The 25,574-nt window shown below is 49.2% G+C and overlaps 1 protein-coding gene across 2 annotated transcripts in view; it reads right to left on the bottom strand.

Moving 5' to 3' along the window:
• Zc3h7b (zinc finger CCCH-type containing 7B) overlaps positions 1-25,574 on the bottom strand; it is a 49,957-nt gene that overhangs the window by 21,992 nt on the left and 2,391 nt on the right. The window contains exons 2-7 of one of the 2 annotated variants that reach the window (XM_031350207.1): positions 6,693-6,751; positions 5,566-5,599; positions 5,251-5,448; positions 3,138-3,296; positions 2,511-2,591; positions 1,667-1,723 (exon numbers count right to left, since the gene is read on the bottom strand). In XM_031350207.1, coding sequence (XP_031206067.1) covers positions 1,667-1,723; positions 2,511-2,591; positions 3,138-3,296; positions 5,251-5,448; positions 5,566-5,599; positions 6,693-6,745 — 582 coding nt within the window. In that variant the 5' untranslated portion in view covers positions 6,746-6,751. Of the gene's footprint in view, positions 1-1,666; positions 1,724-2,510; positions 2,592-3,137; positions 3,297-5,250; positions 5,449-5,565; positions 5,600-6,692; positions 6,767-25,574 lie in introns of those variants that run through there. The other variant, XM_031350198.1, reaches the window with a different exon arrangement.

Here is a 25,574-nt window from a genome sequence, read left to right as displayed (position 1 = left end):
AAAAGGTTAGCAGTAGCAACAATTGCAGCACAATCCATCCAGACCCTGCCTCACCTACCTTGCTCAGCCAGCACTCTGCAAGATGTTCCATGGCCTAAGTATCGGTCAAGAGTGCAACTCAGAGTAGGGCTGTTTAACATCTGCCCTGACCCTGTCTGCACTGTCCATTCTGAGCCAGGATCTCTTCCAGCCCCACCCCTGAGCCTGTCCCCTGAGCCTGCCCACAGAGGACACAGTGAACACGTGCAGTGCTTATCCATCACAGAGAAGTTGCACAGACCAAGGCTACCACGTTGCTCACAGAGCTGCTTTTATATACAGAAAGGAGGCAAGGGGGTCCAGGCGGTGGTGGCGCACACCTTTAATTCCAGCACTTGGGAGGCAGAGGCAAGTCAATCTCTGGTTCTAGGTCAGCCTGATCTATAGGCGGGATCGAGCCAGGATGGCCAGGGCTGTACCTGCCTGGGCTGTGGAAGTGGAGAGGGGAGACCAAGGAGGCCCCAGTGAATGCTTCTAAGGACAGAGCTACCTGGGCCCTGCAAAACAAGTGGCCTCCAGCCCTCCTGCCGCCCATGCTGCCCAGGTTTCTCTCTCCCACTCCTCTTTTTTAATTTTTTTACTTTTTTAGATTTATTTATTATATGTAAGTACACTGTAGCTGTCTTCAGACATACCTGAAGAGGGCAGATCTCATTAAGGATGGTTGTGAGCCACCATGTGGTTTCTGGGATTTGAACTCAGGACCTTCGGAAGAGCAGTAAGTGCTCTTAACCGCTGAGCAGTAGCATCTCTCCATCCCCTCTCCCTGTCCTCTTGCACAGAACCCTATTAGCAACATCCACTTAGCAATAAAAGGCCAAGAAAGGGCGCTCTCAGGATCTGACCCTCAACACATGCAGCTACAGAGTTCACTCTCCTGAACCCTGAGGAGGAACTAACTGTGCCAGTGCTCTCTGGGATATCTCGCCCTCTCCTGACTTTGGGCCTGTGAATCCCGTTCCTTCTCTACCTGGCTACAGCTATCCCCCCGGGGCTGGGTGAGACTGCTTCCCGACAATGCTCCCTTGGACTCTGTTCCATGAGTTCATAGCCTTCCTTGCCTTGTGCTCTAAGCTCCAGGGGACTGTTCCTTGTAAATGTGGAGAACTGTGTGTGAGCACAGCCCAGTCCGCCCAGTTCTAGGCCCACATGCAGAGTGACCAACTGGCCAGAAATATGAGTCCTGTGCAGGAGAAGCCCGTGGGGAATGCGGCAGCTGAACCTCACGAGTGACTGTGTATCATCTACATTGAGCCATCTCTCCTGCAGGCACCACAGGACGCCAGGAGCAGGCCTAGACACTACCTGGTGCTTGCTTAGGAGTTCTGAGATGTTTCCTGTACTGAGGCAGGCCTGGCATCATCTTCTCCACTCTGCTTAGCCTTCTCACAGACCCCCATAACTGTGACCAGTCCTGGCCTTTGTGGGTGTGGTTAGATGTCCCAGTAAAGAGCAGGGTTGGTGAAAGTATAGTAGGGGCTGGAGGCCTTGTGCCAGACACGGGAATATTTGTGGTCTACTGCTTGGGGTCACCCCAATGGATGAATCCAGAGCTCTTGGGAATGGATGACGAAGACAGACTGGTATGAAGTTGGGGAAACATTTGGAGTCTCAGACCCCTTCCTACCTGATCTGTTAAGCCAGCCGGGGCGCCATTACTAAGCAGAGAAAATGTTTCCAATTCCTGCCAGAAATTGGGGAGAAGTGGGCAGAGATTATGAAAACAGACAAAGCATTCCATCAGCCAGGACAACACGGAGCCCTGACATCAGCTGCAGTCCCTCCCCGAATGACTACCACTGCCGCTGCTCTGCCTTCCAGAGGAACACTGTTTTGTTTGTTTTGTTTTGTTTTCATCTTCCAAGGGTGACCTGGGCAGAGGATCTAAACATACACATTCCTGGGCCGTGCCAGGCACCATCTCATACATTCTCTGGTTTCAGTCCTCCAGTGAGCCTCCTGAGGTGGGCGTAATCATCTGCCTTCCAGATGCGGAAACAGGTGGAAACACGCACTAAATGTGTTTAAGGTCAGGCCAGAGAAACTCAAGCCATATGTTCTGCATCATGCAGTTTCCAGACACACGGCAAACGACAGTATGTGATGTGAAGGAGCCCGGCAGACACTAATTAATATTCAGACAGGCACAATGAGGGGGCATTTGAGAACACAACACTGAAGGACGCCAGTGTCAGTCTGGGCCATCTTCTGCCTGGTTAAAGTTAGCTAGGGCAGCGGAGGCACTGTGTTTTTACAGCTGGTGTCTGCGGTGAGCTGGGAGCTTTGGCTCTTCTTTCCTCTTCTCCGAGGTCCTGCTGCTCATTCCAGGGCTCTCAGCCAACAGGGAGGAAGGGCACCTGCTGTCACTCCCTCTGTCCTTACCAGGCTCTGGCTACCTTACTCAGGGTCTCTCCAGTGCCTAGTCCCTCCCTTCACCCCTCTTCTTTAAGCCTACCCCAAAGCCCACCTACCTGGGGTCTCTTATAGGCTTTCCGCACCCGCAGTCCGAGCTTCTGAGCCAGCTCCTGACCCAGCTGAGTGACGTTTTCATCCTGTAGAAGGCAGGACACAGGCTTTGATACCCCTGGTGGGCTAGGCTGCCCGGTGCTCAGAGCTGTGCGCCTGGACATCTTGTGTGACTTCAGGAGCTGCCACTGGCCTTCTAAGTCATATGCTGGGAACCACAAGGAGCTGCCACTGGCCTTCTAAGTCATATGCTGGGAACCACGAGGCTGTTTTGTTTTTCCTTTTACTTGGGAGGAGGCAAAGGAATAGATTTTTTTTTTTTTATCTTTTTCCATATTATCTCTAAGACAGGGAACTCCCTGTGTTGTTCCAGCTGGCCTTGAGCTCCTGGGATTATAGGTACAGCCCACAGAACCAGCCTGTTTCTGGTGTGTTTATTTTCTAGCAGTGCCAGAGATCAAACCATGTACTTTCAATGCTGACAAGGTCTCTTTATGTCGCCCTGGATCTCCTGCCAGCATCACATCAGTATCCCAAACCTCCTACGGCAGAGGAGGAAGCCAAGGCACAGAAGGATGTGGTTGCAGGGACCATGGGAGGGCCAGTACAGACACTTGGGAGACAGCACTCACATGGGGAAGAGCGAGGGAGCACCGACTACTGCATTCATAGGCCTCTTTGTGGCGCCCCAGCTCGTTGAGGGCGCGTGCCTTGCGGAACAGCGCCCGGATACTCTCGCCATCCAAGCCCAAGGCCTTCTCACTGTCCTCCAGTGCCTTCTCATACAGGCCCTGCAGAGACAACCAGGCAGCCCAATGGTCAGCTCCTTTGACCCTTGGAAGGGCAAGCAGCCTCACTTCCCTGCAAGGAACAGCAAGGAGGCTGGGCTCAGAGACCAAGCTGAAGAGCTCAGGGAGAGAGGGCAGCACTGACTCTGACAGTGCGTGGTGGTTTGAGTAGGTATGGCCCCCACAGACTCCGGTGTTTGAATGTTTGGCCATAGGGAGTGGCACTATTAAGAGATGTGGCCTTGTTGGAGGAAGTGCAACACTGTGGAGGTGGGCTTTGAGGTCTTCTATGCTCAAGTTATGCCCAGTATGGCACACAGTCCCTTCTGCAGTTCAAGATGGAGAACGCTTGGCCCCTCTGGCACCATGTCTGCCTGCAGGCTGCCGTGCTTCCCACAATGATGAGAATGGACTGGACCTCTGAAACTGTAAGCCGGCCCCAATTACTTGTTTTCCTTTATAAGAGTTGCCTTGGTCATAGTGTCTCTAACTCACACATGGTGTGTGGACGGTCGACTGTGGCAGATCCTGGCAGGACGCTGGCAGGATGCTATGGAGAGCCTCAGGTTCTACAACACTGAGCCTGCCTGGTGACACATCTGTTGACTTGTCTGCCCTTGGCTCAGAACATCATGGGCTAAGAGTGACAGAAGCACCTCACAGAGATGCCATCAGGGAGAGGCTCAGCCTCACATTCTAACTCAGTTCATCTGGGTAGGGCGAAGGCTAGTTGTGGTTTTGATGTTGTTGTTGTGGCTATGGACGTGTCTGTAGGTATGTGCACCTGGGGGTGTTTGTGTAGGAGCCAAGGGAGTCTGTCGTATTTTTTGAAACACAATCACTCATTGGACCTGATGTCACTGACTGGATAAACTGAGTAGATAAGCCAGGTGGTGGCACACACCTTTAATCCCAGCACTTGGGAGGCAGAGGCAGGAGGATCTCTAAGGCCAGCTTGGTCTACAGAGTGAGTTCCAGGACAGCCAGGGCTACATAGAGAAACCTGTCACGAAAAATGAAACAAAACATTTCTGAGTTCGAAGCCAGCCTGGTCTACTGAGTGAGTTCCAGGTCAGCCAGGGCTATATGGAGAAACCCTGTCTCAAAAAACCAAAATTAAAAAAAAAGGGGAAACAAAACAAAAAAACAAAACACCACAAAAGCAGGGCAGTGGTGGCTCACACCTTTTATCCCAGCACTTGGGAGGCACAGGCAGGTGGATTTCTGAGTTCGAGGCCAGCCTAGTCTACAGAGTAAGTTCCAGGACAGCCAGGGCTACACAGAGAAACCCTATCTAGAAAAAACAACCCAACAATAGAATAACAACACAAAAACTGGCTAGACAATGAGCTCCAATGGAATATGAATATATATATATTATATATATGGGGAAGGGTGTGGGGGGGTGAATGTATGTGTATATGTGTGTGTGTAAATATGTAAGTATATGTGTGTATATGTTTATATATCTATGAGTGTGTTATATGTATATATGCATGTATATCATGTACATACATGTATATGTATAGATTTGTGTGTTTGCAAGATTATGTATTCTCAGAATCAAGCATCAGACTCAGGTCCCTTGTGCGTACAAAGCAATGAAGGCAAGTGCTTTACAGACAGAGTTACCTCCACAGGTACCAGATACGTACATGGTAAACAGATATCCATGCAGGTAAGACACTAACACACACAAAATAAAAGTTAATATTTAAAAAAACTCAAACCAGGTGTGGTGGTGCATGCCTTTAATCCCAGCACACAGGAGGTAAAGGCAAGTGTAGGTTTCCCTGTGAGTTGTACACACAAAATTCCTGGTCGACACACTAAATAAAGGCGAGGAGATGTGAGGAGATGTGAGAAGATGTGAGGAGATGTGAGGAGATGTAAGGAGTGGAGCCTAGGCTAGGAGGATGAAGGGCACTGCTAGGGTCGGGGAGGAGGACGGACGCACCATGGTGAAGTAGCAGGCGGCCCTGTTGACATGCAGCTTGCACAGCAGTTCCCGGGGTAGAGCCACCTGGTCAGAGGCGGCGTAGTCAGCCACGTTCAGCCCTTCCATATACTGCACCAGAGCCTGCTTGTAGTCCTTCTCCCGGAACAGGTCGTTGCCCTCGGCAAACAGGTTCTGCACAAGCTTGAGCAGGAAAGCCTGCGCGAGGAAGGTACAAAGGCACTAAGCAGGTCTCCATCCAGCCTGGCTCAGTCACAGCCCTCTGCCCTGAACACAGCAGCCCTCACGGCATCCACCCACCACGGCGACACTCACCTCATATTCTTCTTGCTTTAGGGGTAGTGTTGACCTAGTGGGAAAAAAAGAGACACAGGACAGAGTGAGCCCAAGGGTTGGTCCCATGTAGAACCCTGAGGCTGGCACTTCAGGGCTGAGGTGACGCAGGAGTAGGCCTCGGGCAGCTGTGGCTGAGGTGAGTGAACTGCATGGAGTCATTCGCTTCTGATGGAAGGACTTCCATTTCCCCTAGACTCTCCCAGAGGCAGATGCTGAGCAAGATCTGCCTAGCAGCAGCTCCAGTCAGCAGCTGCCCTCAGTCTTCAAGCTCAGCCCTCTAAGGAAAGCCAGACTCCAGAGCTCTAAGTTACAATGGCAAGGGAGCCGTGGCTGGATGTAGGAGGCCCCCAGTACTGGGAAAAGACAAGAGAACAGTCAGACTGGCGAAGGCAAAGTCAAGGGTGACTCGTGTGGGGCAGGCCTGCTGCTGGGAGATGAACACCTACTCTGGAACAACGACCTCATCAAACAAGCTTCTACCGAGTGGATCACGCAGAGTCCGCCTCAGGTGCCCTCGGTCTGGTAGGCTTTGCCCTTCTCCTGAGCGAACGAACACAAACGCTCAGTTAGCTAGTGCCAGGCCCAGTGACAGCAGTGACAGCAGCCAACCCCCCAACCAGACACTAACAAGTCGCTCAGGGCCAATGGCTACACATTCTCCTCCTGTGGAGGAGAGCATTGGCTCAGGAGAGCTTGCACTGTCAGCCTGGGAGAAGGGCGGGGCTTGTCTCCTGGTTCCTCATGTAGGGGAAAACTGACGCTCAGTGGGGCAGAAGATGAAAAGGGTGAGGGTAGCACTTGGGAGGCAGAGGCAGGTCTACAGAGTGAGTTCCAGGACAGCCAGGACTACACAGAGAGACCCTGTCTCCAAAAACCAAAAAAGAAAGAAAAAGAAAAAGGGCAAGGGTAGAATGATGCTGGACAAGATCTAGGGGCAGCCAGGGCCAGGCAGCACAGGCGCATGTACTTGTGGAGTCATGGCCTCTGCCTTACGGCCCCTTTCCCAGCCTATCTCACCTCTCTGCATCCCAGTGCACACTGAGTAGGCCTCAGCCAGGAGAAAATGGAGAGCCAGACCCACCTGCCCACTCCCACTGCCCACTTACTGAATGAACTGCAGCCCCTTCTCGATGTCCGCCTTCCGTTTCTGCCTCTCCATCAGTGTCTACAGGGAGAGCATAAGTCCATCAATCAGAGAGCATGTGTGCGTGGGGGTGACAGGGCTGGGGGGTGGGGAAGTAGCCGCTAAGCCCACCCCACCCTGTGGCCGCCAGAGGGCCCTTTCCCGCCCACTCATTCCATGCTAAAGGTTTAAAAGGGTCTTTCGAGTGACAGGCCATCTCAGGGACTATGCTGCCACCTTGCAGATGTGTGACCCACTAGACTCATTTGTGTGGTGAACTTGAAGGGCAAGAGACATGTATGCATGGGCCGCCTGCCCTTCACCACACAATGGGTAGGCACAAGCAGTACCTGGAACATCTCAAGTTCAATGGAAAAACCTTGTTTTACTATTAAACTCAGTCATGTGTGCTACCAGGGACCAGGAACGTCAGACACCAAGGAGAAGGAACACAGCAAGTGCAGACACTAGCTGCTAACTGTTTATATGAGCGGCACCTGATTGTATATATGAGCGGCACCTGCCACAGGCCCTTCACTTACCTTCACCAGGCTCCTGCTCACTCCCACAGCAGGAGACGGAGCCCACTCACCCTCACACAAGGGGACCTCAGCTGGGGTCATAGGCTGGCAGATGGCTAAGCCTACCCATGAACCCACTGTATGCTTTCTTCCACTAGCCGCCCCTTCAGGCCACTAATGAGCCTAGGAAGAACGCCAGGCAAGGTAGATTGCTTGTAAGTACCTCTTGCCAGGGCCTGGGCCTGGGCCTGGGCCTGGGCCAGGGTGTGGAGCTCAGCCCAGGAAGGCGCTGGCGGGGGATGGGGAGAGTCTCTCTCCACAGTACACCTGTAGCTAGTGGGCAGTGTCCTCAACGGATAGCGTAACAGGTAGGGAGATGTTGAAGTGGATGGCTCTGGCCTCAGACATGGGTGTGAGCCCAACATTCTCTCTCTTTTTTTAAAAGATTTTATTTTATGTATACAAGTACACTGTCATTGTCTGCAGACACACCAGAAGAGGGCACTGCCTCCCATTACAGATGGTTGTGAGCTACCATGCGGTTGCTGGGAATTGAACTCAGGACCCCTAGAAGAGCAGTCAATTCTCTTAACCACTGAGCCATCTCTCCAGTCCCCCAACATTCTCTCTTACTATGACTTTGGGCTTCAGTGTCCCAATCAGGGAATGGGGCTGATGACAGATCCTGTCACACTGGCTATCGTGCCGGTTTGGGAGGTGACAGATGCAGAGTTCCTGGCACAAACATCACAGGGAAATTAGTGATACCATACTGACCCTCCCTCTTGCAAGATGCCCAACATCTTGGTTTTTGGGTCGGACACATGACTGTAATTCAGTGCTGAGGTGAGAGTCCAGCCAGGATAGCTCTGGTTTCTCTGTCTATTGAGTGAGGCCCTCATTTCTGCAGCCCACTCTGCCCCTTGTACACAATCCTGCAGCCTACCCTCACAGCTCCCTACACCCACACTACCATTCTCCTTCCTGGCATCCCCAAAAAGCCCTCCCCCCGCTCCCCGCTCCCCCCCCCCCAATCTCCCTCCAGTCCTTGAAACAGCGCTACCACTGCTCACTCATCTAGTGCTGGCTGGGTCACTTCGAAGGGTCAGGGTCAGTCTTGACCTGGAAGTACAATTTGGCAGGGACGACAAGGCTGTTATCAGTTGCCATGCAACAGGGCCCAGTCCTGTGCTGGGGAAGTTGTGGAAGGAAGAAATCTCTGTGGTCTGAGCACAGGCACCACATGGCATGGCCATGATCCACATCTGCTAAGACCCCAGTGGTTGGACCTCGTCCACCAACTGGCCTCTGCCCCTCGTCCCCTAGCCGGTACTGTCCCCAGACACTGGGCAAGTTTTCTCACTGTTCCTCAGCCTTCCCAAGTACTCCCCGAGAAAGGTCTTTCAAAGTCACACATTTGATCCTGTCTCACCCTGTGTTTGATGTTTGAAGAGTCTCCTTCCTTCAGACAATCAAGATTCCCTACAGTGAGCTAGGTGTAGTGTGCTGCATGCCTGTAATCTCCGTACTCGGAGGCTGAAGCAGGATAATGAGTTGGAGGGCAGCCTGACCAACCACCCTGCCGTCCATGGCTTCCAGGAAACCCCCAGCAGGCAGAAACACTTCCTTATCGGTCCTCAGCCCTGACATCCAGCCGACTCAATCACAAACACAGCCTTCAGTCACCTCAGGCATCCATTCCAAGGTGGCTGAATCAGAAACCAAGAGGTAAAGAAGTCCCGCTCAGAGACGGGCGCCATCTCCACGGCCCAGAGCTGCCGCTGCCGGCCTCTTTGCCCTCTTCTGTTGACTGGCCATGTGAAATCTCTCACTTTCCTCCTCTAGACAGATATCACTAACAGAAACAGCACCCAGGAAATGCTAAATTTTAGAGTCTGGTTTGTGGCAAGCACTACATTAATGGGCTCCTGGAAGATGAGCATCCCTCTGCTGGGCGTTCAGCTCGACAATGGCTATCTATATAAAATGAGAAAGCTGCCATTTCTTTTCTTTTTTTCTTTTTTTTTTTTTTTTTTGGTTTTTCGAGACAGGGTTTTTCTGTGTAGCTCTGGCTGTCCTGGAACTCAATCTGTAGACCAGGCTGGCCTCGAACTCAGAAATCCTCTTGCCTCTGCCTCCCAAGTGCTGGGATTAAAGGTGTGCACCACCACCGCCCGGCTGAAAGCTGCCATTTCTGAACCCCAGCCAGCCTCATAACCGAGTTAGAGACATGGCTGTGCCTGAAGGCAGACTTCTACAGTGAATAGGGTAACACTGGAAGTGACAGCTCCTGGCTCTGGGGAGGAGGGTTTGAATTGGGTCTTTAGTTTGGTTGGGTTTATTTATTTATTTCCTTTTAGGATGAGCCTTACTATGGAGCTCTGACTAGCATAGCACTTGTTCTGTAGACCAGACCAGCCTCTGGCTTTGGGTGATCCTCCTGCCTCTGCTTCCCAAGTGCTGAGGTTACAGGTATCCACCACCACAGCCAGCTGAATTTGAAAGGTACATGAAGACAGACATGACAATGTTGGACAGGAGCCTTCTGTGCGACCACCTGCTCTTGAGTTCTCCTAGCATCATGGGCCAGGGCTCATGACCACCTTTCATCAATCTTGATCGGTGTCCCTGGGGATACAGTCATGAATGACAGACCAATATTTGACAGATAAGATTTGCAGCTATAGCCAGGCATGATAGGACACACACCTTTGACCCAAGCACTCGGGAGGCAGAGGCAGGTAGGTCTTTAAGCCTGGTCTACAAAGTGAGTAGACACAGAGAAACCCTGTCTCGAACAACAAAAACAAAAAGATATGCAGCCAGCAAGTGGAGACCAGATCTCAGGTCATCAGACTCTCCCTCAAAAATGAGAGAGGCGGACCCTTTCAGCTTTCACAGGGTATTTGACATCTGTCCCTAGCCCCAAGGCAGAAGTCTGTCTGGCATAATTCCCTGTAGGAAAGTTTCATTCTTCTTCCTAGTTCAGTCCCAGGGTCTATGTGGATCACTAAGGGGTCTCCTGTTGTGTATAAAAGCCTTAGAGTAAAACTAACAAATAGATTTCATCTCACACAGCAACATGGCAGGTAGACGTTTGGTAGGACCACCCAAGCAGGCACTGGTTAAAGAAGACCCCTGGGCTCTTAATGGTGCTACCACAAGAAGGGTCTAGCAATAAACACTTACTGAGCCCTCAGCCACTCCTCCCTGTCAGAGACACTATTGCTAAGAGCCACAGTAATATAAACTAACACATGGTCAGAGGCCCAGCTCTGTAGGTGGCCCAGGGTAACCCTGGGCAGAGCCCTGGCTACAAAGGATGGGAGCTAGAAGGGGAGGGGTCCTCACTGTATCCCTTCTTCCCACCCCCACCCGAGCCCAGACAAAGCTGAGGTGGTGGCTCACACCCTTAATCCTGGTATTTCAGAAACAGAGACAGGTAGATCCCTGTGAGTTTGAAGCCAGCCTAGTCAACAGGAAAGTCCAGGAAAGCCAGGACTTCACAGAGACCCTGTCTCAAAACGAAGAACAGATCTCAGAATGCCTTGTGAATTACAATCACCTGTGGGACATAAAGCCTGGCCAGCTCTGGTAGTAGAGGCAGGGGGACAAGGAATTTAAGGCCAGATTCAACTGCTATAACTACTATACAGAGAGTCTGATTCTAGGCTGAACTACAATTTGAGATTTTATCTCACCGAACACACAAAATCACCAGAAGCAGCAGCAACGACAAAAACAACAACACAAAACAAACATGGGACTGAGAGCTGGAGAGATGGCTCAGAAGGGCACTGGCTGCTCTTCCAGAAGACCCAGGTTCTATTCCCAGCACCCACATGCAGAGGAGGGGTTTGAAAGAATATGCTCCATGTCTCGTTTTCTCTAGAAACTGGAATCTGCTAGACAGCAGGGAGCACAGAATAACTTCCTCACCAGGGTTTGGATTTTTTCTTTTTACTCCCCACAGGCAAAATCTGAAATACAAAATAACATGACAGACTTGGGACCAACTTAGTAGGGCAGAAGGGAATCAGGAGCCTGAGCACTACAGCATTCAAAGTCAGGGTTCTGGGTCTGGATGGGGGCGGGCAGGCGGGGAGGAGGTAAGAATGAATAAGAGAGCTGGGCGGTGGTGGCGCACGCCTTTAATCTCAGCACTTGGGAGACAGAGGCAGGTGGATTTCTGAGTTCGACGCCAGCCAGGGCTATAGTTCAGGAGGCACTGTGCTGGCCTCTGGAAGATCTTACGGTCCTGGCACAGAGTAAGTTAATGGTGATAAAATGAATGAATGACCATCGGCTCGTTCGCCCAGCTATTTTACAGATGAATAAATAAAAGACCTGCACCAAGAGGGATGCTCGTACCTGCTGAGTGGCTCCCCTGGGGCAGGGGTTGTCCTGGGCACCTCGGTCCCCTAAAACTCCACAACAGCTCTCTAAGGCAGATACTCTTAGTAGTCCCCACTCTAGAGGACATCAGGGGTACAGACAATATAACTGCCCCATCCACAATGACGGACTTGTGCTGACCCTGGCAGCTTGGCTCTAGAGCCTACTGGCTGATATCACCGTCGCCTTTGCTGTCAAGTAAGCAGGCCCAGATGAAGAACCCGTCCATCCAACCTCACGCTCAAGTCTCCCCTGGCTCACAGTAACTCCAGCTTCTGACTCAAGGGTACAATCCATGATGCCCCTCCTCTGACCCCAACTGTAGTTAAAAAAAGAGTTGACTATATAAACCACCACCCCGACTCACTCAATACCCTAACAAAGCAACTAGCTTTCAACCTAATTCTACTTCACGCCTTTAGCCAAGTGGCTTCCTCACCTTGCTACTGAGGTAGCAGGGTTTTGGGGGTTTTTTTGTTTTGTTTTAACTTGCCTCTTCCTGGACTCTGGGCTGCATCTGCACATCCCCTCACTTCTAGGATCCTTCTGCTGTCTCTGTTGGTGAGCTTTTCTCTGCCCAGGGCTCAAGGCCAATGTCCCTGGAGACTCCATGGAAGGGACAGTGTTCCTGTTCTCTATGCAGTCCCCAGACGAGCTCCTGCATCTCATGATCTCATGAGTCATGCTGGTGACTCAAGAATCCCCCTCCTGCCAAGTGTACCCCTCCTCGGCAGTAAGGATTCCCAGCTTCACCTTCTGGGTGGTGGCACCTGGATGTCGGCTGCCCAGGCTATCTATGACCTCTAATTAGAACCTCACCACCCACACCCAGACCCAAGCCTGAGGGGCTAGAGCGATGGCCCAGCAGCTAAGGGCACTGGCAGCTCTTCCAGAAGACCAAGGTTTCAGTTCCCAGTCTCTTGATGGTGCTATCTCCAAGTCCAGCGACAGGTGATCCAGCGCCCTTTTTTGGCCTTTGAAGGCACTGCACACATATAGTGAACAGATCTACATACAGGCAAAGCGCTCATACACATAACATAAAATTAATATTAATAAAAAAGGCCTACTTCTGTTTGAGGTCAGCCTGATCTACAGAGTAAGTTCCAGGACAGCCAAGGCACCACAGCAAAACCCAAAACCAAAATAAATAAACAAATAAATCAATTAATCAATCAATAAAAAGACAAACCAAAACAACAACAACAAAACCCTACTTCTATGTCCCATCCCAGCTGTACTTAGCTTCTTCCCACTCAACACATTCCAGACTGAACAGAGCCTCTCCTCCCTTCCTCTCCTCACTCTCCGTTCTTGTCTACTGCCCGAGCCAGAGCTCTAACTGTCATCTGGTCTCGTTGGACCCCCGTTCCCGCCACCTTTAACCTAAGCATGTCTTGATGTGGGGAGAACCTTCACAGCTTCCCTGTCTCCAACCACACGCATCTCACCGGATGTCATCATCTCTTACCAGTGAACCTCTACAATTTGCTCCCACTCTGGGGACAGGGACATGTGTCTAATACATTCACCAATGTCATTCCCTTTCTCAAAACCTCTCAAATGTACATGTGTTGAACACACACACCACACACACATACACAAACACATACCACCACACACACACACACACACACACACACACACACGCATGCAGACACACACACACGCATGCAGACACACACACATCACACACACACACCACACACACACCACACACACACACACACACACACACACAAACACTGAGTCTCTATGTTGTGAATATATAGTAATATACCAAGGCTGGTTCTCTGGTTTTAATAATATACATCAACTACACAAGATGCCACTGTTAGGGGAAGCTGAGTAAAGGGGACTCTTTGTACAATTTTTGCAACTTCTTGAGAATAACAAGTTAAACAAACAAACAAATAAAACTTCCTGTGACTCCCTTGCCAAGAGGACAAAGTCTCCATTCTTTAGCTGGTGTCTGCAGCACAGCAGGGCATGCCTGACCTCCCCTGGAATGTCACACACCAGCAATGGTGGTGAACCCTCAGGCTGCCTCCTCTGAACAGAGCATCCTCCATTCCCAGCGCTTCTTTAAAGCTTAACTGTAGTGTCTTCTCTACCAGATGCCTTCTCTCCCAACTCCACCCAAGCTCAGTGCTTTCCCTAACACTGACATCTATCTGTGCAGTTGATGTATGTTGTGCCTGTTATAATCACCACGCCTGCCCTAGCTGACTGCAAGCAATCATGTGTCTGTCCCTGACTCCCCTAAAGCTCCTGAAGGCAGAAGCTGCACTTGACTCATCTCTGAGAAGCCCAGAGAAACAGTGCTTAGGAGCCAGTGGTCGGAGAGGCCCAGGGATCCGAGGACAAGACTGAGTAGGTTGGCATTAGTCATCATGGACACGCTTTCTCCTGCCACAGAACCTGAAATACCACCGTAGTCTTTCCAGTACTCTGCAAGAAGGAGCAATTATAGCTCTATTTTGTAGATGAGGAAACAGAAGCACAGAGGGGTACCCCTGTAAGAAATGACAGAGCTGGGATTTGAACCCTGGAAGTTGGCCCCGGAGCCCCATTTTATCACAGGTCTCCTACAGCCTATCTTCACCATGCCCTCATACATACACGACCTTGGGTTTAGCTAAAGAGCAGCAACCCCCTCCAGAACGCAGGCTGGCCACATACTTGTCACCCGAGCACCCATCATCCCTGACAACACTTGGAGCAGTGGTCCTCCATGGCTTCCCCAGTCAGAGCAGGAAAAGTTTACTGTACCATCCTCAACCCTACCAGCCAGCAACCTGGGCCCGCACATATCTCTTGAAAAGTGCCCATAGCCCTTGAAATATGTCTGCCCACTCCTGGCCTCCCTGTCTCATGGACGACAGGGAGGGGCATGCTTTATTTCCACAGACCAACAACATTAAATGAGAGCTACAGCAGGGACTAGGAATAGAGATGAGAAACCCCTCCTGACAGCTAGCATTGTCCCCCAACATATGAACACAGGCAATACACTGTGGTCATGCCCTTGAGTTACAGGTGGCCAGCAACACTGCATTCTTTTATGACTGCGTCTCAGTTACTGCAGATAAAAAAGGAGTTCCCGTTTATCACTTCAAATTTACAGTAGCTACACTAGACATAGGTAATGAACTGATAAAGAAGTCTAGGGGTGGGGAGACAGTTGGTCAGTAAAGTGCTTGCTTTATATGCACAAAGACCCAGAACCATGCGGAAAAGAAAAGTTGGGCATACTGGCACACTCTTATAATCCCAAGAATGGGGAAGTGGGACAGGCAGATTCTCAATAAGCACCAAACCAATGAGACCCCTATCTCAAAAAACATGTTAGAAGCTAGAAGCTGGGCGGTGGTGGCGCATGCCTTTAATCCCAGCACTTGGAAGGCAGAGGCGGGAGGATTTCTGAGTTCAAGGCCAGCCTGGTCTACAGAGTGAGTTCCAGGACAGCCAGGGCTATACAGAGAAACCCTGCTTCAAAAAACCAAAAAAAAAAAAAAAAAAGAAGAAGAAGAAGCTAGAGAAATGGCTTAGCAGTTAAGAGTGCTTGCCACTCTAGCAGACGATCCAGATCCAGGTTGGGTTCCTGGCACCCATATGAAATGGAGCACTCAGAAACAATGACTTATAACTCCATTTCTGGGGGATCTGGTACCCCTTTCCTGAAGCAGTCATCAGGCACACACATGGTACAAACACATATATACTTGCAGGCAAGCACTCATACATATTAAAAAAAAAATGCAGACTACTCCTACGGAATGTTACCCAAGGTTGTCACTTGCCCTCTTCAGTAACACTATCCATGTACATCAATACTTATACGCAAAGACATGCACACACACTACATGCGTTCATATATATATGAATGGGCATGCATGTGCACACAAAGTCCATGAGGAGAGCAGAACTGTTTTTCCTTGCAATCCCATATATTTTACTTGTGATCTAAAAGGCACTGAAACAAAAGGCTCTGTCTAAAAGAATCATTTGTGTCCACAATCATCTCAAAAGTAGGATTTATCATCCCACTGTTCACAGAACAATAAGGCTTAACTGGATGGGGACTAGCCCAAGGCCACAGTATTGCTGAGGAAGGCTAAGCTGCTGGCACCACCCCAGGCCCCACCAAGAAAGCAGGTTAAGAAGCAAGTGTAAGATAACGTCCCCAGGCCTCGGCAGTCTGCAGTTTGCTGTCTTTGACACCAGCCATCTTTTTTCTTATTTTTTTGAGCAGGATTTTTCTATGTATTCCTAGATGGCCTGGAGCTCATTCTGTAGACCAGGCTGGCTTTGAACTCACAGAGACCCACCTCCCAAGTGCTGGCATTAAAGGAGTGTGCTACCATGCATGACAACTTATGTTTTTACTACTTATTTTTGGGTATCTGTGTCAGTATGTGGGTGCGTGCAAGTTGCACTGCCTGAGATGGCCAGAGGCAGTAGATCTCCTGGAACTGGAGTCACAGAGAGTTTCAAACCACCTGAAATGACCTGTGTGCTGTGAACCAACCTTGGGTCCTCTGGAAAATCAGCAGAGCTCTTGACCACTGAGTCGTCTCTCCAGCCCGACAAGTTTTTTGTTTTTGTTTTTTGCTGGGATTTGAACTCAGGACCTTCGGAAGAGCAGTCAGTCAGTGCTCTTACCTGCTGAGCCATCTCACCAGCCCAGCCTGACAACTTTTTAATAAAGCTGTCATTTAAGCTTAAAAAGGAAATAAAGTTAGAGTAGCGGAAGGTCACCCTTGGAAATTGTAAGGAGGCATAAGGTGACCACTGGTGGTGGTGCATGAGTTTAATCCCAGCACTCAGGAGGTAGAGGCAGGGGGATCTCTGAGTTCAAGGCCTGCCTAGTCTACAGAGTGAATTCCAGGACAGCCAGGGCTATGCAAAGAAACCCTGCCTCAAAAAAACAAAATAAGCGGGGCTGGTAAGATGGCTCAGCAATTAAGAGCACCAACTGCTCTTCTAAAGGTCGTGAGTTCAAATCCCAGCAACCACATGGTGGCTCACAACCATCTGTAATGAGATCTGATGCCCTCTTCTGGAGTTCCCTGAAGACAGCTACAGTGTACTTACATATAGTAAATAAATCTTTAAAAAAACCAAAATAAGTAAATAAATAAAATAATAATAATAAATAAACATAAATGGCCAGAAGTTACCGCTCAGAGTGACCCCTATGCTCATGCCCTGGGTAATTAGCCAGTTATCCCTGCTAGGGAAGGGATTTCTGACCCACTGTGGTACACTGCCTACTCTGATGCTGAGCGGCAACAGGAAGGCAGGCTATGACAGTGGCCATCAGCCCTGGGATTAAATCCCATCACTGTCCCACAATGCTTTGAGGGTGTGTCTCTGAGTTTTGCTATCTGTAAGATGGAGCTGGCTGTACCCACCCTGCAGGACTCTCATGTCTCTCCCAGAGCAGGTCAGAATGTATTTTCTGCTGCACTGAGTGCTTCAGTCAACACTGACTTTGCAGTTTTTGACTAGGCCACTCTTTTGGTGAGGGGTATGGCCAACTTGCTATTTTTACTCGACACATAAACAGTGCTCACCTGAAAGGGACTGTCCTGTCACCAGTAACGAGATATAGTTAATAACCCCCTGCCCTCGTAGATCATTTTTAAAAAAGTCTTACTTGCCGGGCAGTGGTGGCGCACGCCTTTAATCCCAGCACTTGGGAGGCAGAGGCAGGTGGATTTCTGAGTTCGAGGTCTACAGAGTGAGTTCCCGGACAGCCAAGGCTACACAAGGGAAACCCTGTCTCGAAAAAAAAACAAAAAACAACAACAACAAAAAACAAAACAAAACAAAACAAAAAGACTTACTTATTTTACTTTACATGTGAACTTCTTAAATGCATACATGTATGTGCACCACATGCATGCCTGCTGGGTCCCCCAGAACTGGAGTTATGGATGACTGTGAGCTACAATATAGGTGATGACATTTGAACCCAGGTCCTCTGCATGAGCAATATGTGCTCTTAAACAATGAGCCACCTCTCTGGCCCCCAGTCCTCATAGATCTTCCACGGGTGAGCAAGCAGAAAAACAGGTGACATGCTGGTCCTGGGGAATGGCTCAGTACATTAAAAAGGCACAAGGACCTGAGCCTGATTCCCAGAATCCACTTTTAAAAACTGGTCACGGGGCTGGAGAGCTCTGCAGAGACTCGAGACTCTTGTATTGAGCCAGGTTCAAGCCCAGCACTGTACGGTGGCTCAACAGTCTTTAAGTGCAGACTGGGGACCTGATGTATGCATATGATACACTTAAATACATGCAGGCAAAACATTCATACATGTAAAATAAATGAATTAAAAATTTAAAAAGGTGGGCATAGTGATACATGTTTATAATCCCAGAGCTGGGGAGGCAGGTGCAGCTGGGTTCCTGGGGTTCACTGGCCACCCACTCCAGCTTCCTAGGTGAGCTCCAGGACAATGATTGACCCTGCCTTAGTAGATGGATGGCTCCTGAGGACTAACACATGCCTATGCCCATATGTACACACACTAGCACACATATGTGTATCTGCAAACACATGAACACACATACTGACATAATAGGTTAGTGTTAAATGCACATGACAAAGCAGGCAGAAGCAAGAGTGAGGGACAAGTAGGAAATATGGTAGGTAGGGGAGTGAAGACCCTTCAGAGGACGCCACATTTGAGACACAGAAGGACAGAGGACTAGTGTGCACCCAGCTGAAGGCAGAGAATGGCAATGGGCTTGAAGTAGGAACAAGCTGTGCAGGTTCAAGGAAAACAAGGGGCAAATAGGAGGTGGGGGAACAGGCCGCAGCTTGACCAGAAAGCTGCAAATCCCACTGGACAATCAGGACTACATTGTGCTGGTATCTAGAAAACTCTAGAAGGTTTCCAGCAGGAGTGACAGGACCTCACTTACAGAAGCTCCTTTTGGCTGCTGCATGAAAGACAGATGACAAGAAGAATTTGAGAGCACAAGGAGGCGCTCAACACAGGCTGGACTGACTGAGGCAGAGAATGGAGAAGACTCAGGGACATTCTGGAGGTTACTAAGCACCCTCACACTGGGTGTTCTTTACAGCTTTTGACATCCATCTCTGGACCCTCACACCAAACGGGGGGCAAATGTTACTGGAGCACAGAATGGGAGTTCAAGGCCAGCCTGGTCTACAGAGTGAGTGCCAGGACAGCCAGGGATACACAGAGAAACCCTGTCTCAAAAAACTAAAAAAAAAAAAAAAAAAAAGATTTGGGCTAGGGACTGCTCAGTAGCAGTCAGAGGCTCTGGGGTCCATTCTTAGACACCACCACCCCCCAAATAAAAGAAAGAGACTAAGTAATCCAATGGCATCTTGTATGCACTACTTAAAGACCTCAGACTTCAGGTTCTCAAAGGGTGCGATCCACACACTTGTCTTGTGTGTATCTTGACTGACTGCCACAAAGTCCCAGGATCCTTCTGTCTCCTGTTCTCCAGGGCTGAGATTACAGGGATGCATCACCACACCAACCTTTTAGATGTATGTGCACGAATTTAGTAATCACCGTGGATATGGAGTGGCTTTACTAATGGGACACCGTTCTTTGTCCCTTTCCTGCACTTTAGCGTTTGTGTTGGAAGGAAGGTGTGAGAAGTTCCCTATCTCCCATTATTAGCCCGTGTATAAATGGCTTGTCCTAATCTCTCCAATGGATGTGCTGGGAAATTGCTCCCATGGTGTTTTCAATTGGTCAGTTAAGCTCTTTTTCACAAGGTTAGCGTTAAGGCTAGGGTTATGGTTAGCCTTAGTGTGAGGGTTACAGTTAGGGTAAGGTTAATGGTAAAAGTAGGAGCAGAGGTTGGGTCAGTGTTGGGGCTGGGGCTGGGGCTGGGGCTGGGATTAGGGTTGGGTTAGTGGTGTTGGTTGGATTTGGTGTTGAACTAACGGTAACAGTAAGATAGGGACGGGGTAGGGATGCACTTGTCTGGGCTCCTTGTCTGTCACTCTGCTTCTTTGAGGCAGGGTCTCTCTCTAAACCTGAGGTTCACATTTTCTTGGCTAAGCTGGATGCTGGTAAGCACCAGTAATCCTCTTTGGACCTGGGTTATAGGAGCCTGCAAGGACACCAGCTTGTTACGTGAGTGCAGGGATCTAAACTCATGGCTGTGCAACAAGTCCTCTTATCTGCACCCAGCTTTGACTATGGTGCCGGGGATCAAGCTCAGATCCTCAGGCTTGTGTTGCAAGCACACGGCTTTAATTACTGAGTCATCTCCCCAGCGGAATGGAGGAAGGAGAATTAGGAATTCAGGTCTGACCTCAGCTACAAAGTAAGTGTGAGACCAGTCTGGTTTACATAAGACCCTACAAGGCCAGGCACACCTTTAGTCCCAGCACTCGAGAGGCAGAGGCAGGCAGATCTGAGTTCGTGGCCAGCCTGGTCTACAAGGTACAGTCCAGGATACCGAAGGCTATGCAGAGAAACCGGGTCTTGAAAAGCCAAAACAAACAAACAAATCCAAACCCAAAACAACAACAACAACAAACCATACTAAAACCTTTGGGTTCTAGAGTCCTGTTGGCTTGCCTGTGATTCCTGCTCTATCGAAAGCTGTATGATTGTGGAAGTGTTCCTGGTCTCTCTGAGCCTCAAGCTCCTCATCTGCAAAATGGGGCCAGCAATGATACCCGCCTTCCCTCAGGGAGTGGTTAAGTGGGTATGATCCTAGAGAGCACAGAGAGAGCCATGCGCTGTGTACGTATGGGGTGGCTGCTGTCCTTGTTCCCATCCCAGCCTCTGACACAAGGCTCAGGAATTGTCCCTGAAGAAGTCACTGGATGGTGCTGGAGAGAAGACAGGTTCTGAAGACAGAAATGCTGTATTCCGCTCCCAGTGGGCTCTCAGCAGTGCTAACAAACTCCCATAGAAGCCATCCCCCTGCCTGCACAGAAACAGACGCCTGCCCAAGGAAATACATGAGGTGGGAAGGAGTTCTGCGGCTGCTACAGCCACAGGAAGGAAAGGAGCCAGCTTGCTCTGCGCCATTAAACACGACTAAAGGAGCCGGCCTCTGTTAGTGCTGGCTCCAGAGCTGACAAGTGGTCACTTCAGCCCATGGAGTCTCCAGCTGCACGGTGCAGCCAGCCTTCCCTAGCGGACACCCCAACTTCTGCATCTCATGTCTACACCGCACACCCTACCAGCTTCTCAAGTCACCCTTTATGGTCCCTACTGTAGACAGATTCAGCGTGTTTTGCAGACTTTTTTTTTTTTTTAAACAGAGCCATCTAAACAAACTCTGTGCCTGACCTCTCTTCTATTATCAATAAAATGGGGATAATCAAGACACATACCCATAGAATATCATAGGATGATTTGGGGGGATTAGATAAACTCATAAACTGGGTTTGACCACTGGGGCAATACTGTGTGGCATTGCTAAATTAGTAAAAGTTTTTAAAGTCCGTCTAGCTTCTTCTTTTTTAAGATTTGTTTTACTTGGAGGTTAGAGAGTTGGTGAAGAGACACTAGTTGCTCTTCCAGAGAACCCAAGTTTGATTCCCAGCACCATATGGCTGCTTACAACCATCTGTAACTCCAGTTTCTGGGGATCCAATGCCCTCACACAGACATGCATACGGGCAAAACACCAGCACATGTTAAAAATAAGTAAATAAATCTTTAAACGACTAATTTTATTCTTAATTACATGCAGGTCTGTGGGAAGGTTGTGTACGTGTGCGGGTCTCTGTAGAGGCCAGAAGAGCACTGGGTCCTGGAGCTGGAGTTACAGGGAACCACAAGCAATTGATGTGGGTGCTGGGATTTGAACTCAGGTCATTTAGAAGAACAACATATGCTCTTGACCATCTAGCCATCTCTCTCTGACTCAATTTTATTTTTAAGATTTATTTATATATTATATGTAAGTACACTGTAGCTGTCTTCAGACACCTTTTCTTCTCTCTGGTCCTGCTCACTCCAGTCCAAAGATTTATTTATTTATTGTATGTAAGTACACTGTAGCTGTCTTCAAACACCCCAGAAGAGGGCATTGGATCCCATTACAGATGGTTGTGAGCCACCATGTGGTTGCTGGGATTTGAACTCAGGACTTTCGGAAGAGCAGTCAGTGCTTTTAATTGCTAAGCCATCTCTCCAGCCCTCTCTGAGCCATTTTTTCTGTTTTGTTTTGTTTTGTTTTTTGAGACAGGATTTCTCTGTATAGCCCTGGAACTCACTCTGTAGACCAGGCTGGCCTCAAACTCAGAGATCCACCTGCCTCTGCCTCCCAAGTGCTGGGATTAAAGGCGTGCGCCACCACCGCCGGGCTCTCTGAGCCATTTTTAAAACACAAAATAAAACAGAATCCCTCCGTAGACCAGGATGAAATTTGCTTCTGCCTCCAAAGACTGGGATTAAATGAGGGATTCCGTCATACCTAGTACCTTCTTACTCTCTCCCTCTCTCTCCTTCCTTCCCTCCCTCTTTCTTTCCCTCTTTAAGACGAAGTCTCTATGTATCTGTGGAACTCCCTCTGTAGACCAGGCTGGCCTCGAACTCATGACATTGTCCTGCCTCTGCCTCTCAAGTGCTGGGACTAAAGGCATGTGCCACCACTGCCCGGCTCCTTTTCTCTATTTTTTAAAGTTTTATTTTAAATTATGTGTATATGTATATATGAGTGCTGGTGCCCATGGAGGCCAGCAGAGAACACTAATCCCCTAGAACTGGAATTACATGTAGTTGTGAACCTCCCAGCAAGGGTGGTGGGATCCGAACTTGGGTTCTCTAACAGGGCAGCAGGTGCTCTAACAGCCCTGCCCTTCTAGCTCTCTCTCTCATTTAGCTCTCTGGGACTACTATCAAACATTAGCAAACCTCAGGACTCATGGCACATGCCTGCAACCCCAGCACTTGAAAGGCAAGGTCAGAGAATCACTGGGAAACTGACACTCACTTGGTCTCTGTAGCCAGGTCCAGGGCTACTTAGTAAGACCCCCTCCCCCGCCTCCCCCCCATTTCAAAATTCACAAAATAACAATAGTAATCATAATAAAATTAAATTTAAAATTCAAAAGAAAAGAAAAACAAATGCTCTCTCAGAGTTCATTTCCAGAAATGGATACTCAAACGGCCGGCGGTGAGCGACAGAGCCAGAGCCGACAGAGCCAGACTTCGACTGGAACGCACAGCTGTCCCTAACACTGCGGCTGCACCAGGTGATACACTCCCCAAGGCTTTACCTGTCCCTGCTTCCGAGCTCTGTCCGAATGGCCTATCTCTGGCCTTTCTTATGCTATCTTTCCAGCATTAACATAGAAATTCTTCTAGGAAGACCTTCCACCCCAGGCAAAATAAGTCTGGCTCCTCCACACGAGGGGATAATTCAATTTGACAACATAATAGCTGAATGTGTCCTCCTGGCATGTCCACCACGGCTGGAGGCAGAGGCAGGATCGGAGCCAGTTCCTGTCCATGGGAAGCTCAGGTTAATGGCCCTGATCTGTCTCCTGCTCAAGCTCCAAGCTCTTCCCGGGTGATAATGGAGGCCCCTAAAAGACCCTAAGGACTGGAATTACTCAGATTTCCCCACTCAGGACTATGCTGCCTTTTCTGTGGAATTTGGGAACTCAGTCACCTCAGGAGAACTCTGGCCCTGACGCACCTGCTAACCCTTCCCAGTGAACCTTCATGGCTGTGCCATTTGCCAGCTCCTACTTTCCTGGCCTTTGTTTTTGTTTCCATAATGGTGGAGACAAAGGGAGGAGCACATTCGATAGAACAGTCAGAAAGGCCTGGGTTCAAATTCAGTAAGGTGACCTTGGGGTGGCCACAAAGATCTTGAGACCCCCTGGTTATCTTCTTCAGTAAAATGCAGCCACAGGTGCCCACCCTTTGCAAACTACAATCAGATAAAATGTAAGTCAAAAAATAATTTTTAGAACCAGGGCGGTGGGGGCACACGCCTTTAATCCCAGCACTCAGGAGGCAGAGGCAGGCGGATCTCTGTGAGTTCGAGGCCAGCCTGGTCTACAGAGTTTCAGGACAGCCAGGGATGAACAGAGAAACCCCACCTTGGAAGAAACAAAACAACATATAAATTTTAAAAAATATGAAAGAAAAAAAATTAAAGATAGATGATGTCAGTCTCCCTGCATAGAAATAAGAGAAGTTAACCCAAGCCTTCCGTGTCCTCCACCGTGGCTAAGTGCCCCCACCCTTTCACCCCGAGCTCTGCCTCCTATGGACGACTTTCCTCCTCATTCTCAAGCACCATCTTGCCTCCTCTTACTGCACTAAACTCTCGGTTTCGGTCTTAAGAGACTAACTGTGTGTGTGCACATATGCACATGTGTGTGGATGGCCACACCCGCGTCCGAGCACAGACCCCAGAGGAGAGTACCACGTGTCCCTCCCTACCTCTGTCCAACTGTTCATTTGAGGCAGGGTCTCTCCCTGAACCTGGCACTCATTCATTGGCTATACTCTTAACCACGGAACCATCTCTCCAGCCCGTTTTCTTACTGAATTTCCCTTTCTATTTCCAGCCAGACTACAAAGAGCTCAGCCAGACTACAAAGAGCTCAGACCCAGACTCCAAAGAGCTCAGCCAGACCTGCCTCAAGGCGGCTCACCAAAGGGGTTTTTGACTTGGTAGGCTGCACAGGACTCTGGGAAAGGATGACTATTCAGAGACAGGAAACTACTCAGGAGCCCCGTGGACATTTCCAGTTCTCTAAGCCTTACACTCTTCATCGGTAAAAGATTAGAAAACGCCTACCCTAGACAGGCAAGATGGTTTAGTGGGTAAAAGTGCTTGCCACCAAGCCTGACAACCTGAGTTTGACCCCGACTCACGCAGTAGGAGTTCTGATTGCTGAACACACGCCATGACACGTGTACACTCCCTTCCCGTAAGTACATGGGTATAAAATTTTAATTTTTTTAAATTTTATGTGTGTGGTTGTTTTGTTTGCATATATATTTGTGTACCATGTTGTGTGCCTGGTACCTTCAGAGGCCTGAAGAGATTTTTAGATCCCTTAAAAATGGAGTTAAGGACTGTTGTGAATCACCAACTGGGTGCCGGGAATCAAACCTCTACTCTGGAAGAGCAACAATGTTCTTAACCTCCAAGCCATCTCTCCTGCCCAATATATTTAAAAAAAAAAAAAAAGTAATGAAGAAAAAGTCTACTTGGAGTATTGCTAGGATGGACAGATGAGCTCACATATGTGAAAAGCGTTTTGTTATAAATGAACTTTTTTTTTTAAAGATTTATTTATTTATTATATGTTAAGTACACTGTAGCTGTTTTCAGACGCACCAGAAGAGGGCATCAGATCTCATTATGGGTGGTTGTGAGCCACCATGTGGTTGCTGGGATTTGAACTCATGACCTTCCGAAGAGCAGTTGGCGCTCTTCCCCACTGAGCTATCTCACCAGCCCATAAATGAACTTTTTAAAAGCACTAGGCATCATATATACGCACGCAGTTTCTTCTTTCTTTTTTCCTTTTTTTGGTTTGGTTGTTTTGAGAGAGTTTCTTTGTGTACCCCTAGCTGTCCTAGAACTTACTCTGTAGACCAGGCTGGCCTCGAACTCAGAGGTCTGCCTGTCTCTGTGTCTGCCTCACAAGTGCTGAGATTAAAAGTGTGGACCATGCCTAGCTAAGATTTTATTTTTTTTAATTATGTATATGTGATTATGTGCACACAAGAGCAAGTGCAAGCAGAGGCAGAAAGAGCTGACATTACAGGCAGTGCATGGGAACTGCATGACATGGGTGCTGGGAAATGAACCCAGGTCCTCTGCAAGATTACTTAACCACAGAGCCACCCCATAGCCACTCCCACCCCCTTTTTTTCCTTTAAGACAAGGTTTCAAGTCAGGTGTAGCAGCAGATGGACCTCTGAGTTCAAGGTCAGCCCGGTCTACAAATGG

This window comes from Mastomys coucha, unplaced genomic scaffold, assembly GCF_008632895.1.
Source record: "Mastomys coucha isolate ucsf_1 unplaced genomic scaffold, UCSF_Mcou_1 pScaffold11, whole genome shotgun sequence".
Classification (NCBI taxonomy): Eukaryota; Metazoa; Chordata; class Mammalia; order Rodentia; family Muridae; genus Mastomys; species Mastomys coucha.
This window is presented reverse-complemented; position numbering and strand designations above follow the sequence as displayed.